A 17,391-nucleotide genomic window follows, 5' to 3' on the forward strand; every position below is an offset into this window, starting at 1 on the left:
TTCACCAAATCTGAACTTGAGCAAAAAGATAAATCCAAAGGTATAAAACCCTCACAAATATATATTTATTCCTTACTTTCTTCCATCTGGGTCACATGTGTTTGCCTCCAGGCCTCCTCTGCGCACGCTAGGCCTCTGAGCACCCACCCCCAGTCCAAAGCCAGGCTCCGTGCTAACGGAGATGCCACAGAAAGGGTGACCAGGTGGAGGGCAAACCTAACATATTTGGAAGGATGTCGGTAACTTTTGCCCTAGTGGGTTTTGGGATCCCAGGGGAAAACACTGTCACATCTCCAAACCCCCAAGCACAACCTAATGATTAGGGCCAATCCCAACTTGCAAAATCGGTATTTTGTGTTTTCCCTACAAAAATATAATTATTTTGAATATCTAGCCAAAATCGCGTAAGCCTCCAGCCCGGTTTATCTAGGAAGGGTAGAATGCAAGGGTCTAGGATGTCAGGCCCAGACCACCCCAGTGAGTACACAGCTGTGTCAGCCTTCACACTGGCCCCTGGCACAGAGAGGACCGTACAGATGCGCTTTCTGACTCTCATCATTGTTTCTCAGAATTCAGGTCCCAGGCAACTCCTGGAACTATAGAATCGTGACCCCTCTTCACGGACACACGAAGCTGGGACAGGATTTCATCCAGAACTGGAGCAGGGGAGATAGGAAGGCTCGGGGAAGGGGCCCATGCACTGGGCTTTCAGTTTTACCAGCCTGGCCTTGGTAACTAAAGCACAAAGGAGCCTAACCCGCGTGCGTGGCTGTCTCTGCCCCCGGCCAGGGGAGCAACCTGACTGCAAATCGCAGGCACCACAGCAGGAGGGTCTGGGGGGGCCTGTTGGAGATGCTCTGCTCTCAGCTCCCTGCCTGCAGATGCCTTAATGTTGAAGAAAGTGGGCTTGTGAAGGCTCGATCCCAGAGACTCTATCCCACCACTTCTGTCATCCCCCACGCTCACTCCCCTCAACAAATGATTTCCATGCAAGGTTCTGGAGGAGATGAGAAGGGAGAAAGGGCACTGTTGCTTTTCCTTTTTTCTAGAGAAAAGATTGAATTTTAAGCCTAAAACACATGATCTGTATGTAATGAAAACTGTGGTCCTTAGAACATAAATGATGTTTTATTTTTAGGATTTTTCTTCCAGTTGCTAGATGGAAAAGCATTTGGATAGAAAGTATTTCTTCTCTTTATTCTGACTTTTACCAGTAGTCCCATTGTACAGCCTTCCTTCCATTTCGCAAGATGGACTAGGAGCAAACCTCATGCACTTAACTCTTAGGGGTACGACAAGGAGAAGGTAGTTTCCAGAAATTGGTTTTGGTCACCTGTGTAGAAGTTCAGCCCAGGGAACACAGGCCAGAGTCCCTGTTTTGCAAGTCCATTTGTTTTTTTGGCTAAATTTAAGAGTTTAAAAATAAGTTTTAAATATTTATTTAAAATAAAATTCAACTTTGGTTAATGAGGGGGAGGGCCCTGGGAGTTGTGTTTTGAACTAACTGTTCCTGTACTTAAGATAAGTGCTTTAAGTTGTTTGCTCTGTGGGACTAATGGATTTGGAATAATCTAAACAAGGTTTTTCATGCAGTCCCCATGGGGACACATCAAAGTTGAAAAAACGTAGAACACGCAGAGCTAAACTTCCTATTACAAATCCAGACCTGCGAAGCACTGTACTACATCCTTACATTTTAATACTAACTTTTATACTATCAACTATGCTAAATATATTTCTTTATCTGTCTTATTATATAAGAGCCTCATTTCTCTGGGCAATCTTGCTAAACCGTTCTCTTTAATATACTCTTACTTAGTTTGAAAGTCAAGATAAAATAAACCATACTGTAGGTCAATGACCCACCTATCCCTAATTTTTAATCCTTTTCCTACTACTCTAAACATACACACACACCCCTACACATTTACACACATATATACATATACACATACACACGTACACATATATACACATACATAAATACACACATATACATACACACTCCCACACATACACACACACACCACTCACGTTTCCCATCAGGGATGAATCTCCCTCTCATCCAAGGGTATGCAACTTTTAAAAATCTCAACCAGAATTTAAGCCACAGTTCACTGGCCATGTTAATCCCAAGTTCTTTCCAGCAGCTGATGAGCAACTGTCTCAAGGACCCCCTCATAGTACACAAGTTTCTTCCCAGTGCCAAAGAGACCAGCCTGAGTAACAGCTGTAAAGAAAGAAGCGTGCGTTGTCTCCCAGCTCATCCCTTCCTTCCAGTCCCTGCCTTCCCTATAGCCTGTGGTGTCCTGGTCGCTCATTGCTACCCAGCACCCGTCCCTGAGAGGGGCGCTCACAGACCTCTACTCTCTAGCCTTCCAGCCGCAAGCACCTCAGCCTACACAAGGTCATTCCTACCTTCTTCCCCCTCAGCCACAGACCACCTGGTTTTATGTCTCCTTGACTTATAAACCTCCTTCTCAGCTGATACCTCATGAATAATAAGCAAATAATGAAGTATTCCCCCCAAGTAGCAATTCTAATTTGAGAAGTTTTCCCATTTATTCCATTGCCCTCCCTTCCTTCACCATACTCATGCCCATGCTTGCGTACCTCAATACCTTTGACTACTCAGTTCCCTCCTTCCTTTCCCTATAGCCACGTATTAAGCTTTTACCCATCCTTCAAGATTGCTAGAAACACCACCTCTACCTTGAAGCCTTCCGTGAACAGCCAGAGCAATCATTCCCTCTTCCGAACTTTTAGGGAGACTAATGAGCACTATTTGTGAGCACAAACCCACACTGCTTTGTAATACAGTTTTTTAATCCTTCCTCTGAGGCAGGAGTCATTACTTAGACACACGTGCATCCTGCATAATGTCCAGCACAGTGTTTTATATATAATCAATGCTTATTACATATGAATGAAATGACTACAGGATACCAAAAAAAAAAAGTACTCAGATGGTAATTTCTGAGTCTCCTTCTAGCCTGAAGGTAGGAACGCCATCATATTAATCATTATATCCACACAAGCTAGTGGCAGCTGGAATGCTTCTATAGGACGTATATAGTAGGCAGCCAAAGATGGTTTGCTGGACTCATTCAGTCAGTCAGAGGGATGGGACTTGGGAGGGCTGTGTCACATTCTAGCACATGTTCACTGTGTTCTGGCAGGGGTGGCCTTGAGTAGGAGAAATCCTTGCTTGCTCTGCATTTTTGTTCAGGCCCCCATGGCAGCTGACCAGGGATTTCCCTTTCCCTAAACTCTGCTTCCTTCCCCAGTCAACTTCCTGGCATCTCTTCTCCATTCAGCTCACACCCTGCCAATGTTTTAAGTCATCAGGGTACATGCTACTCTCTGTAGTGTGGGGTAGAGGTGAATAACTGGATGGCGGAATGTGAATATGACCTTTTGTCTCTTTTAGGGTGGGGAGAAAAAGGCTAGGATCCCCATGTTTCATAAATGTCACCTGAAGGTCCAGCATGTTTACAATGTTCTCATTGCTCTTCATGTAATTAAGGAAAAAAAAAAACAGGAATATGGGAAGGAGTTCAAGACCTCAGGAAGACTCCCCCAAGCCTAAGACAGCCTTGGGGAGATGGACGCAGGGTACAGTGGTTCAGAGTAGGGTGGTAGCCGATTTTCCACCTCGAGGCCCCCCAAATCTCCGTGTCACTCAGCCTGAAGAATGCCATCGGTGTGCCTCCTCAGTCTCTTCCACCATGAGTTGGGGAAACATCCGGGTCCAAAGAGTCACTGTTCTTTGGGAATCTTTATAGTTTGGAGTTGGCCCTCTGTAGTGTTTTAATAAAGGAACATTCTAAACCTCCCTAAGCCTTGGAACCCTCATCTGTTCAATGTGGATAATAAAGTACCTACCCACAAATTACTTAATTTAGGAGCTGGCACATCATATGCAGTCAATGCACAGACGCTTTTGCTGTTGTACGAGTACCAACGGCCTCCTATCAGTCTGCAGACACTGTGGATGAGTCCACAGATGTGATACTTCTTGGCAGTGATGCCGCTAAAATACTTGCTTGTGAAATATTTGTGTTTCGGCTTATTGAATCTGACTATCAGGCACCTCACTTTGACTTAAACCATGGCATGATTTTTGGAACAATTCATCCTTTTTTACTCTCCATTTCAGGAGCACTCAAGAATGGACTCAAGAATGGAAAGAATGCCCTGATTATGTCTCTGCTGGAGAAAACAGCTGTTACTTTAATTCATCTTATACCTCCATTTGGATACCCTACTGTATCAAGCTAACCAGCAATGGTGGTACGGTGGATCAAAAGTGTTTCTCTGTTGAGGAAATAGGTAAATCACAGGTTTGTGTTTTATTTGACATGGCTTTAGATTAAATAAGCAGGGGAGCCTCAGTGTCCAGGCGTATTCAAGTAGGAAGACTGTCATTATAATCTAGGTGAATGGAGGTCTACTTTATAGGGCATGAGATCAGCTAGTGAACAAGAGGGAGAAGGCAGGGAGAATGGAAGTTGGCTCTAACATAAAATAACCTGGCAGTAAATGTTGTCAAGAAAAGAGTGGGAGTCTTGCAGAATCTTTTCCTTAAGGAGGTCTTTCAAGCTGGATTATGTTCTTGGGTCCCACAAGAGACAAACTCAATGGACTTCTAGGAATCCTTCTTTCCCAATTTTTCAAAATGATTATTATATTCAGATCTGAAATATGTTGACCTTTGACTCCTATCATCACTGTAATAAAAGCCTAGATTTTCTTTATCACAAAGCATAATAATTCTGGAATTTTATGTTTACAAAACAGCCGAAAATCAGTTTAAAGACATGTTTATAGGATCTTAAGACAAACACTGGAGATAATCAGAGCTCAATGAGCTAAATGAAAGATCTAGACAGATTATCCCTTGCCCATGGTGTGGACACAAGGGGAAATGAAACAAAACAAAACAAACAACTGTAATTGGAATATTTATGTTTATTCTATAATAGTGTAAACAGCAAAATATAAAGAATCAAAGAAGGACTTTGAGCAGCTGATGTTGGTCCCTCAGAATCTATCCACAAAAGCTCATCTGTTATAGAAATTGCTTGGAGTTTCTCTGACACATGCTGTCCTTACACGCTTGTGTGTGGTTTCCCAGGCACTGGCAGACTGGAAGAGGCTAAGAGAATGTGGCTAGAAGCTGCAGGCAGAAACAAATAAATCTGATAGCCTGTCAGGGAGAAGAACAAGCAGAAAAGAGAACCCAACTGCATAACTTGCAGAGACTATTCAGTGTATGCCCCAATGTCAATAGACGTAGCTGTTGAGTGGCTGAATGCATAGTAGTAAGAATTACCGGGTCCAGACCCATGTTCTAACCCTGTCCCTGCCAGTAGCTAGCCCCACTCATTTCCATGGCTGACTTTCACAGAGGGCCTACCATGCCCTGGATGCTGTGCTAGGTGTGGTGCCTACAGAATGAGTAAGATATGGTCAAGTAGGGGAGGCAGGTGTGTTAAATAATTGCAGTACTGTGTCTTAGGTGCTGGACTCGAGGTGTATGGAGGACACTGTAAGCCAAGGTAGTGGCCAAAGGTACAATGATTGACTGGGCCCGAGGGATGAAGAAGGGCTGCCCAGACATGGTGGCAGTTCAGTTACTCCTTAAAGCATCGGTGGGAGTTGCCAGGTATACCAGATAGACTGTGTCTTCCAACAACTACTAAGTTCTGAAAGTGACAAATGGCACAGAATAGTGACGGACTCGGGAGCAGTTAGGCAGGCCTGACTGATCAGCCAGAGAAATTGTAAGTGGTCTTGTGTACCCCACAAAGGAATTTAGACTTTATCTTACTGCCAAGAGGTGCATTTGAGGATGTTTAAGAAGGGAAATGACCTGAGGATAATAATAGCTAATACTTACAAAGCCCCTACCTATGGGTCAGGTATAATAACCATGTGAGAGAGATTCTATCATAATCCCCATTTCACAGATGATGACATTGAGGCTCAGAGCATTTAAAGGCTAACTCAAGGTCGAACAGCTAGCAGGCAGAACTGAGATTTGAACCTAGGCAGCATAGCTCCAGAGTCCACACTCTTAATCTCAAGGTTATCCAGTGCCACCTGTTGTGTTACTAATGTCTCAGGGAAATCCATCCTGCTGCAGTGTAGAGGGTAGATTGGAGTAACACAGACTAGAGATAGAGAGGTCAGAGGACTTGGTGATAATCTTTGTGACAATTAAGGCAAAAGATGGTGACAGGCAGTTACAACCATAACAGGGAGGGAGGGAGCTGGGAGGGGGAGACCGCAAGGAATGAGGTGAACCTAATCTTAAGAAGACAACACAGGCCTTCAGCCTCCTCACGCATTGTATGAGTTTTCTGCTGCTACCTCACAGGGCTCATCTTTGGGTTTAAAGCACTGTATTATTAGACATTTGTTGTTCATTCATGCATTCAGCAAATATTTATTGAGTCCCTTCCTTGGGCCAGGTACATTTCTAGGTGCCAGGAGCAGAAAATGTCTGCCCTCATGGGATTTTATCCCAATGAGGGTGGAAAGAGACAATACTCTGAGGAAAAACGACACAGGGAGGGAGAAGAGGAGTGCAGGAGCGTTCGCGATTTTAATAGAGTCATCAGAGCTGGCTTTGCTGAGTAAAAAAACTGAGAGAACAATGTGTCCATCTGAGGGAAGGGCCCTTCAACAAGAGGGCACAGCAAGGGTAAAGCTCCTGCGGTGGGAGCATGCCCTTGCTCACTCGAGGAACAGCGTGGTGGGGAGAGGGGCTGGCACAGAGCCAGCAGGGGGCACGTAAGAGGCCACATCTGAGGGATCCGAGAGGCAAAGTCACTGCACCCTTGAAGCCCTTGGATGACTTTGGCTTTCACCTGGAGTGAAAAAGGAAGGCTTTGGAGGGTTTGAAATGAGTGATGTGTTCTAATTCAAGTGTGAAAATAACCACTGTGACAAGTGTATTGAAAATAGACTGAAGGAGGACAGAGACCCCAGGAGGAGACCACTTCGGAGGCTAATGCAGCAATATGGGCAAAAAAGTGTCATGGCAGGCCTGGGTTGTGGAGGTGCTGGTGGTGAGCAGTGGTTAGAATCTGGGACCATCTTGGGGCGCCTGGGTGGCTCAGTCGTCAAGCGTCTGCCTTCGGCTCAGGTCATGGTCCCAGGGTCCTGGGATCGAGCCCCGCATCGGGCTCCCTGCTCTGCAGGAAGCCTGCTTCTCCCTCTCCCCCTTCCCCTGCTTGTGTTCCCTCTCTCGCTGTGTCTCTCTCTGTCCAATAAATAAATAAAATCTTAAAAAAAAAAAAAAAAGAATCCGGGACCATCTTGAAAGTACAGCTGACAGAATGCGGGGGTGGTGAGAAAAAGATGTGTCAAGGAAGAGCTCACTCATTTCATCTTGAGCACCTGGAGGAATGGAGCTACCATTAGCAGAGAGAGGGAAAGTGACAGAGGACCACATTCCAGGCAGGGGACCAGGGGCTGCCTGGGGATGTACTCGGGCTCAAGGGCTTTTGCAACATCTCAGAGGAACTGTGGAATACAGCACGTGGCAGGATGTACAGAGGGAAGGGGGAGCTTGTTATGATGCTTATAACAGTGGTATGAGCCCTCTCAGAAAGGACCATGTTCCATATCTTCTATTTAAAGTAGAAAGGGGAGTTTTTAAGATGAAACGTGAGTAATAAGTTGAAATTTTTCAACCAAAAACATTTTTAATATTTTGGTCTCTTCGAGGGTTAAACTTCAGTATCAGAATTCCTCAGTCCCCAACAAATCCAGAAGGGCGAAGCATTACTGTCCTGATTGTAGCCATATGCAACTCAGCTATTTTGCAGATCCCTCCAATTTAATTTCCAAAATGTGGTCATTATTAGTCATATTTGGATTCCCTGTTTTTTTAAAGTTGTGTCCACTCTACAGGAGTCAATATCATGCTCCTTCACAGTAAGGTCTGTTTTCACTCTGGTTGAATGAAAGAGCTTCCCCTTTTGGCCACCAGATTTTAACAGCCAGTTAGAGCTCCTCACACTTATATCTGTAGGCAATTCTCTGGCCAACCCTAGGGATCCAGACTGTGCAACACTCTAGATGACCTTCTACAAACAGTAGAAAAGAAAGTAAATCTTACTCTGTATCTACAAGTGACTTTTGAAAACCTCAGTACTGAGACCCAAAGAGGAATAATTTATCGGGAACTATCTAGAATGTAAATTTAGGTATAGTTCCTAGCTTGGGAATCCGTATTTCTCTTCATTGGTCTTTGGGAAGTTGTAGTCTTTGCAGTTCTGATAAGCAGAATACAGCTGACTTACCAGAGAATGTACAGTATGTCAATAGAAACCAAGCAAAACACTATTTCAGATTGTTCATATGTGGTTAAGTAAGAGACAGAAAACCCTGACTCATCACCATTTGAGAGAAGAGTGCAATGCCTTCCTTCTTATGTCTGAAAAAATCATCACATGTGGCTAGGAAGACAACAAGCTAAGGAGCATTAGCTGAGGGTTTGGAAGAATTGTTCTAATAGCAATACAGAAATTAATAAGACAAGATCCTTGCCCTAGGTAATAAACAATTTGGAATAAAAAAGATTTCTCTATCCCTAGTTCCAAAACAGCCACATGTTTAAATACTCTAGGTCTTTGTGACTCTGTTCTTCAGTTTCGAGTTACAATGAATTCCGTTGCCAAAATCCCAAAGCATTAATCCTATCAGGGCTAAAAGAAATGTAAGACATGGCAGATCCTCAAGAAAAATTTTAGATCAGATTTTAAACTTGAAAAGGAATTTTTTGTAGGGGTTTTCTTCAAAGTTAAAAACAGATCATACTCAAGTCAAAAAAAAATGATACTCTTATATAGTGAGAGTATAATAAGAATATTGGAAGAATTCAGGGTATGAATAATAAAAATGCATAAAGTAATTGGTCTCTTCAGAAAAAAAAAAAAAACACTCCATTAAATCAAGCTGTTCCTGTCTGTCTGTGCACTAACTCTCTGTCAAAATGCACAGTGCAACCAGATCCACCCATCGGCCTCAACTGGACTTTACTGAACATCAGTTTAACGGGCATTCATGCCGATATCCAAGTGAGATGGGAACCACCACCCAATGCAGATGTTCAGAAGGGATGGATAGTCCTGGAGTATGAACTGCAATACAAAGAAGTAAATGAGTCCCAGTGGAAAATGGTAAGATATCATTACATATCACACTTTAAAAGGCTTTGCCTTTTCTTCTTTTTATATCAACAACACCTCTCTCATTTACAATTAGACTTCCTTTTGACCTAATTCCACACGCTCGTGCTATAGACTCCATATTTTCTTATTTGAGAAAAACAGACATAATCAGTAAAATACCATCTTGGAATTCTGTCCAACAGCAGATGCTTACATGGAGCTTCTATGGAAGCCTAAGGAAGGAAAGGAAAACTATCTCCCCAGTCATCCTCAGTGGCCTGTTTAACTTTTGAATAAAGTTGTATACTCTAGCTACTTAAGCTATCTTTGAGGATGTGGCTAAACATGGGAAGAGTCATGATCAAGGTCAACAGTGAGCTATGGCTACATATTCTCCCATAATTTTAGTTGCTAGTATTTACAAGACCCCCATTAAAGTAAGTTCATAAGTGACTCCAGGAAGGAAACAGAGGAAGGGAGTTTGTCCCCTAGAGGTCTCAGAAGGATGTTTTGTTACATACCTCAGGGAAGAATCGAGCTAAACGGTTTTTATGTAGGCGAGTAGCACGGTGGTGGTTGACCTCTGAACTCCTTACGTCCTTGACAACTATATGGGAACTAGGCACTTAGATAAGTTCCACATGGCGCACAACAAGGAGAAAAACAGGATTATCTTGCTGCTCCCAGTATAACTAATTCTAAATCAGTCTAACCACAGAGTCATAGCCCTGGCCAAGCCAAGTGGTTTCTGGCCTGTCAGCAGGTCGTGCCCTGTGGCCTGGCAGATTCACTCCCAGAATTTTGAGACACCAGGCCTTGTCCGTTCAGGGATCTGCTGAAAAAGAAGCCAATTTTGTCATTAAAGTTAAGTTTAGAGCAGCTGTGAACAGTTAAATACTGGGCTTTGAGGTGCTGTTTTCAGCATTATTTTAATTTAGATATCTGTTCCATTAACTTGGTGCAAAAAAGCCCAGTTGGTGGCTGAGTCAAAGAAGACTTTCTAAACTCAAGTTTCAGTCAAACATGTATTCAGCAACCAGATATTGAAATAACTACCGTGCACAAGGCACCGTGGCAGGAGCCCCAGGGAGCAGTTCTCAGAGTGTGAACTTGTGCAAGCCCTGAGGGTCCCTGAGACCCTTTCAGGGAGTCCACAAGGTCAAGACTGTTTTCCTACTAATACCGAAAGGTTATTTCCCTTTTTCACCGGGTTGAGATCTGTAGCGATGGTGAGAATATTGCTGCCAGCTGAGCACAATCAAGGCGGTCATTCCAAACCGCGCTGACCATCACCGCGCTCGCCACCCCCATGCGCGCTCGCCAACCCCCGTGCGCGCTCGCCAACCTCTGCGCTTACGGTAACGGGGAGAAAGCCAGCCTCACATAAGGATTGTCTTGATGAAGCTGCACATTTTATTAATTTTATTAAATCTCAACCTTTGATGACATAGCTTTTTAATATCCTGGGTGACACATGTTGAGGACACATAACGCACTTCTGCGGGTACTGAGGGGCCGATGGTTGTCTTAATGAGGCACGCAAATGGCCGAGTTGCTCGCTGCACCAGCTGCTTTTTTGCACGGAACACCATTTTCACTTGAAAGCACAACTGATTAATAGATGGTTATTCATAGTGAAGTTGGCAAAGAGTTGGCAAACATTTCTTGAAAAAGAATGAAGTGGGCTTATCAGTCCAAGAAAAACGATCGACAGTAATTGTTACCAATGAAACTTGAGCTTTCAAAGGAAAATTCGAGTTTTGGAAAACTGGAATCTGATCTGCAGCAGGGAGCTTGAGAGCTTTCCCAGTCTTTGAAGACTTTCCTGACGAGATCAGTGGTGATATTAGCTAAAGTGATTTTTTATATTGTATAATAAAATGTGTGAACATTTAGAAAATTTGCATAACTCAATGAGCCAATATTTTCCAAATGACTAATACATGATGTAACCAAAATCATTCATGGGGAAATGATCCATTCAAAGTGCTAGGTGGAAAGGTGGATGTTAAGGTAGCAAGATACGAAAGATTCATTGATACAGTTTCAGATTCTACATTGCAACTAACCTTAAGTAACTACCATGCTTACCATGCTAGTTTGATCTGTAGTCCTGTCTGACTGGATTAATCCATCTCCCAAAAAAGGTCTTAGGCCTCTGGTGTTTGATGCGTCTCATCCATTCTTGGCCCTGGAGCCAGAGTGATCATTCTAAAACACACTCCCTCGCTTCAAATTCTTTTCATAAACACTCAAAAATATGCACACACTTAAATCCACTTTTTACTTGCATGATTCTGTGAGTCTTGACAGATCCATAGGGCTTGGGAGCTACCACCACAATCAGGATAGAGAACAGCTTGCCATGACCTTCATCCTCTCCCAAACCTGAACCCTTGGCCACCACTGATCTGCTCATCTCTGTAGTGTTGCCTTTTCCAGGCAGTCATTGGAACGGAACGATATAATAACTAACCTTTGACTCTGGCTTCCTTCACTCCTCATAATGCATATGAGATTCCTATTGCTGAGTGTAACATTCCTTTTTATCGCTGAGAGTGTTTCATCGAACTGTAAAATTGGTCAGGCTCACTCTCTGTTTCACATGGTGGTTGTGAGTATTAAAAAAAATTCCATTTGGTGGAAGCTAGTTGAAAAATAGAAAAGACCAGATCAGTGTCAACACCCGAGGGCACTTAGCACAGCGGTTCCACCCTGACCTCATTTCTACATTCCACACTTGGACATATCCACGGGGATGCCTCAGGGGCTCTCAAAAAAGCAACGTGCTCAAACCTCCTCCTACCTCCCTAGTCTCCCCCTCTCGGTGAATGACAACATGTCCATACAGTTGTTCAAATTTAATCCAGAATATTGTCCTGACATCTATCGGTATCTTACTCTTCTTACTCCTTAGCTCCGAATAATCACCAATTCCCATTGATTCATGCTCTGAATTAGATCATGGATTGGTGTCATTATTGTGTCTTCTCTGGATCACCTCAACAGCCTCCTGTGCAATGTCTCTGTTCCCACTCCTTCCCCACTCTGAACCACTTTCCATGGAGCAGAGTGATATTTCCAAAATTCATAGATTTCTTTATTAAATAACAAGATTTCTGTCTATCTATATAGACATGTCTATAAGCAAATATTTTCCTACTTTCTTTATCCAACAGAAAGTCACAATTATTCTGAACTATCCCCAGGACTGAATTTTTCTGTAGGCAATCATATTTAATACTATAGGGTAAGATGTGTCAATGGGCACTTTTCCAAAATTAACATTTCTTAGAAACTTAAACTACTGCTTGTTGAGTTTTGGTATTAGTGTTGAAGACTATCCACATGGGTGCCTGGCTGGCTCAGTCAGCAGAGGATGTGACTCTTGATCTTGGGGTTCTAAGTTCGAGCCCCACATTGAGTATGGTTACTTCAAAATAAAATCTTTTTAAAAAAAGAAGAATATCCACAATTTTCTGAAAAGGCTATTAAAATATCCCACCTTTTCTTCACTATATATCTGTGTGAGACCAGATTCTATTCAATGCACTTCAACCAAAACAACACAAAAGATTTAATGCAAATTTAATACAGAAGCAGATGTGGCTTCTATTCTCCGCCATCATTGTATGTGCGGTTGACTGTTCTTCACCATGTCTTCTCACAAGACTTTCAGGATCAAGCGATTCCTGGCCAAGAAACAAAAGCAGAACCATCCCATTCCCTAGTGGATTTGGATGAAAATTGGTAAAATCAGGTACAACTCCAGGAGGAAGCATTGGAGAAGAACCAAGCTTTGTCTCTAAGGGATCGCACATGAGATGGCACACATATTTCTGCTGCATGAAGGCAGGTGTTCCTATCCTCTTACTCTGTAAACATCACTACTATCTGAAGAATACGCATGTTTTATCAGGGAAATTATTTTTCTCTGTTACTCTGCTTCTGCCATAGTAGGTTGGCTCAGTAATAAATATGTGAGACCTTTTGTTAGAAAAAAAAAAAATACAGAAGCAGATGTAAAAATACAGCCATCTTGTATGAAGCCAGCCATTAAAGAGACTTGCCAAAATGTAAAAATGTAAAACAGTGTCACTCTTCTCACAAAATTATATGTTGTTTTGGAGAATACAATAATTTTTTTAAATTTTTTTAAATTTTATTTTAAATATTATTTTAATTTTAAAATTTAAAAAATTCCTGTTTCAGTTTCTAAATGGTGAATAGGGATAAGCATAACCCAAATAAACCAAAATCTTTAGGCTTCTCAGTAATTTTTAAGGGTAAAAAGGAGTCCTGAAACAAAAAGTTTGACTATCCAGGAAAAGCAAAGATGTGAATCCAAACGTTAGCATTCATAGATTTACTAATCATAGTTTCAACCCTGAAAGTCCAGTGATCTAGCTGTATTTCAGCTGATGCACAGATACGAAGCTCGTACCCTGAGCCAGGTCCATGGGAGCATGGGACTTAGTCAATTGACCATTCAGGTGTGCATCCCAGCTTGGCTTTGTCACACTTTTTATTGCATCTCCGCTAAATCTCATTAGATAGTCCAAAGGGGTCAGTTAACTTTTACTTCACTTAACTTGTATAAGTGAAGTTACGTCTTCATGGCATGTCTTACAAGGGTCTCAGACAGAGTTGTCATGAATACCAAGAGTTTATCTGTTAAGACTTGACCTCTGCTGAAGAAATTCACAATCTAATTGGTTATGAGCACAAGTGCCATAAGCTTAAAAACAAGTGAGATTCGTAAGTAGAGGGGGAAAAGCTAGTGTTTGTTGCGTGTATCAGGAATCCAGGTTACGACTGACAATGTGGAATTTTGTATTACGGTGCCTTTTTTTTAATTAAATGCATTTTGAATATAAAAGTGATACTAATGGTGATGTAGTTGCTTAAACTATGTACCTGCTAAATCAGGTTAAGAATTTAATGTTTTTTAAAGAAGTAATGAGTGGCAAAGAATTATCCACATTGTATGGGCCATCTCCTGAGCACCCACTCTATACCCAGTATTGTGCTGGGCTTTGGAAATGCAGAGATAATGAAGGCGTTGTTTGCACCAGGGAATTTGCAGTGTAATATAGAAATTGGAGCAGTGTAATAGAAGTATAAAAAGTAATCTAAGATGTGACTATCTGTCAGGATGGAGTAGGAAAAAATGCCAGGAATGACATCTTAGAATATCAACAATCCTTGCACTGAGGATTGGCTCATATAATCTTTAACAAGAACTCATAAGTTGCATAGGCATTCCCTCCAAGGCAGGTGGCAGGGCTCAGTGCCGGTGGTAGGAGCCATGTAAATGAAATCAGGTTTGGTGTGGCTGCTTTGGAGGGTTGAGGGAAGATAAGGGGGCCGGGGGGGCAGAGATCAAATCACTGAGGGCCTCTTTTTGGTTTTGTCATTAGTGAAATCTGTAATGAAACAATATTGGTTACAATAACAGAACTTAGGGCTTCAAAACTGGACACACACGTTTTAAAGAAACCAATAAGATAAGTTTAAAATTCAGAATCTTGCCTTTAAAAAAGCATTTTAGGCATGCAAATATATCATATATTAAGAAGCTTCAGGGGCGCTTGGGTGGCGCAGTTGGTTATGCGGTGACTCTTGGTGTCAGCTCAGGTCATGATCTCAGGGTTGTGAAATCAAGCCCCGCATCAGGCTCCATGCTCAGCACGGAGTCTGTTTGGGTTTCTCTCTCTCTCTCCCTCTGCCCCTCACTCCCCACCCCATGTGAGCTCATGTGTGCACATGCACGCACACACTCTCTCTCTCTAAAATAAATAAATAAATCTTAAAAAAAAAAAGAAGTGTCAATAAAAAGATACAAACTAACCATCCCATATACACATGGGAAAAAACAGGAACCTTGTGAGTAGAAACTGAGGTGAAAGGAAATTTATTTTAGAAGCTGCAGGCCCAGCCTCTGACTTAATAAAACAAATTATGAGAATCTTTTTAATGTGAAAACTCCATGCTGTTGAAAATATAAGTGTTCCTAGTTTTCTGTAAATAGGAGCAAGGTGTTCTATCTGAAAGCATATGAAAAACCCATATTGAATACCTGCTTTGAGTATTTGACTTGAAGGAAAACACTGTCATTAGTTGGGCCTACCTCTTTCATAGCCTTATGTCTAATAGCCGTACTACCCTTCCCCTGGAAGGTAAAAGAATATCGTGACCTTAAGGGTTGTGGGACCTTGATTTTTATTACCAATGACTCTAGTGACATTTTTTTTTTGCAAATTTTGAATAGGAAACCATTTGAGGTAACTTTAAGCCCTCTAGAATATGCAGAATAGGTATGTAGTTCCTTCTAATAGAATAATTTAGACAATTATGGTTTTTCTAGGACCCTTTCCAACTCTGTGATCTTATGAATGACTACCCAGAATTTCCAAAGAACAAACTGTGCACATGTGTGTGTATATTTGACTATGATTTGTTTTGGTGTGGAAATACGGTTTTTTTTTTCTGTTCTTATGTCTTCATATAAAACTATAATATCCCAAAGGGTAGGCAACATACCCGTAATTTTCTTTATAGCTCCACCCAACTAGAGGGTATTATGCTGAGCGAAATAAGTCAATCAGAGAAAGACATGTATCATATGATCTCACTGATATGAGGAATTCTTAATCTCAGGAAACAAACTGAGGGTTGCTGGAGTGATGGGGGGTGGGAGGGATGGGGTGGCTGGGTGATGGGCATTGAGGAGGGTATGTGCTATGGTGAGCACTGTGAATTGTGTAAGATTGATGAATCACAGACCTGTACCTCTGAAACAAACAATACATTATATGTTAAAAAAGAAGAAGAAGAAGATAGTAGGAAGGGAAAAATGAAGGGGGGAAATCGGAGGGGGAGACGAACCATGAGAGACGATGGACTCTGAGAAACAAACTAAGGGTTCTAGAGGGGGGGGTGGGGGATGGGTGAGCCTGGTGATGGGTATTTAAGAGGGCACGTTCTGCATGGAGCAGTGGGTGTTATACGCAAACAATGAATCATGGAACACTACATCAAAAACTAATGATGTAATGTATGGTGATTCACATAACATAATAAAATTTAAAAAATAATTCTGTTATGCTTTGATTGTATAGAATATCTGACAGCCTAGTACAAACACATAGCTGCATTTCTTTAAACAAGTCTATTATATCTTGGGTTTATACCAAAATAACTTTGAGGACTGTGATCCATATAACAGACTTTCTCTACAAAGTTATTTGCCTTGATTTTCCTTTAAGTAGCAAACTTCTTCAGTGCGTTTTATTTTTTCCCCATTAGAACCTTTTATTCTGAATTTGTTGGGGCTTCAAGAGAAGGGCTTTGCCCATAATTCATTGGGCCCTGAATTTATGACACCAACTTGTAGTTGGCCAATTAGGAACATGGCCAAACTGCATTCTTCTTGGGTCTATTCAGTTAATAAATGGCACTTAATTGATGGTTTCTTTCATATAATCTTTACCAAGAACTCATAAGTTGCATTGATTATGCCCCAAGAGATGCGAGACCGATGGTAATTCAGGTGAGCACCTCTGAAAAGATTTGTCAGCTTCCTGTCCCACTCTAGCCAGATTTTCTGGAAAACCTTGGAAAATGACTGAAATTCCCCACCAATCTGAGACTGCAGATGAGTTTTCACAACATTAACTGGGGAAACAAGATTCCGAACAAAGCACCCAACAGACCTCCACAGATAGAATCATTGTGTAAATGAGTGCTGTGAGTCGTTGCGTAGGCAGATGCTCCTTAATGGGACCTCAAAGGCCAAAGGAAAGACATTGCTGAATCCATTACAGGAAAGAACAGGCACCAAGCCTCGATAATACTCTCACTCCATGGCATCTGAGTGCCTTGAAAGCCTGGTAAGTGTTGGTAAATTTGTCATTATGCTTGTGGTCCTGGAGCAATGTCCGAACTTTCTCCATTGGAGTGAAAAGTGCTCCTGCTGTCCCTGCAAGGAGTGCGGCCACACTGTGGGTCGCAAACTCGTGGGGTACTGCTGTGTTGTCAGAGGAGGCAAGATAAGTCCTCGTACTGGCCAAACCCAAGTGCCAGTGTAGTCGTCTTCTGCATCGGTGGGGCAGGATCCTGCCGTACGAGTTTGAAACCATCTCTCCTCGACTGAAGCACTGCGTCCCAGGTTTTGATTCCGGACAGCTGTTGCCAAAGGGCACCT

At 42.2% G+C, this 17,391-nt stretch overlaps 1 protein-coding gene and 1 pseudogene across 3 annotated transcripts in view; one reads left to right on the plus strand and one right to left on the minus strand.

Moving 5' to 3' along the window:
- The window catches only part of LOC118006541 (growth hormone receptor), a 257,625-nt gene that overhangs the window by 227,134 nt on the left and 13,100 nt on the right, over positions 1-17,391 (plus strand). For all 3 annotated transcript variants that reach the window (XM_034999247.1, XM_034999245.1, XM_034999246.1), the window contains exons 5-6: positions 4,160-4,332; positions 9,016-9,194. In XM_034999247.1, coding sequence (XP_034855138.1) covers positions 4,160-4,332; positions 9,016-9,194 — 352 coding nt within the window. The remainder of the gene's footprint in view (positions 1-4,159; positions 4,333-9,015; positions 9,195-17,391) is intronic.
- The window catches only part of LOC118006504, a 1,494-nt pseudogene continuing 765 nt past the window's right edge, over positions 16,663-17,391 (minus strand).

The sequence above is a fragment of the Mirounga leonina genome, unplaced genomic scaffold, assembly GCF_011800145.1.
Source record: "Mirounga leonina isolate KUSES-001 unplaced genomic scaffold, KU_Mleo_1.0 Mir_97, whole genome shotgun sequence".
Classification (NCBI taxonomy): domain Eukaryota; kingdom Metazoa; phylum Chordata; class Mammalia; order Carnivora; family Phocidae; genus Mirounga; species Mirounga leonina.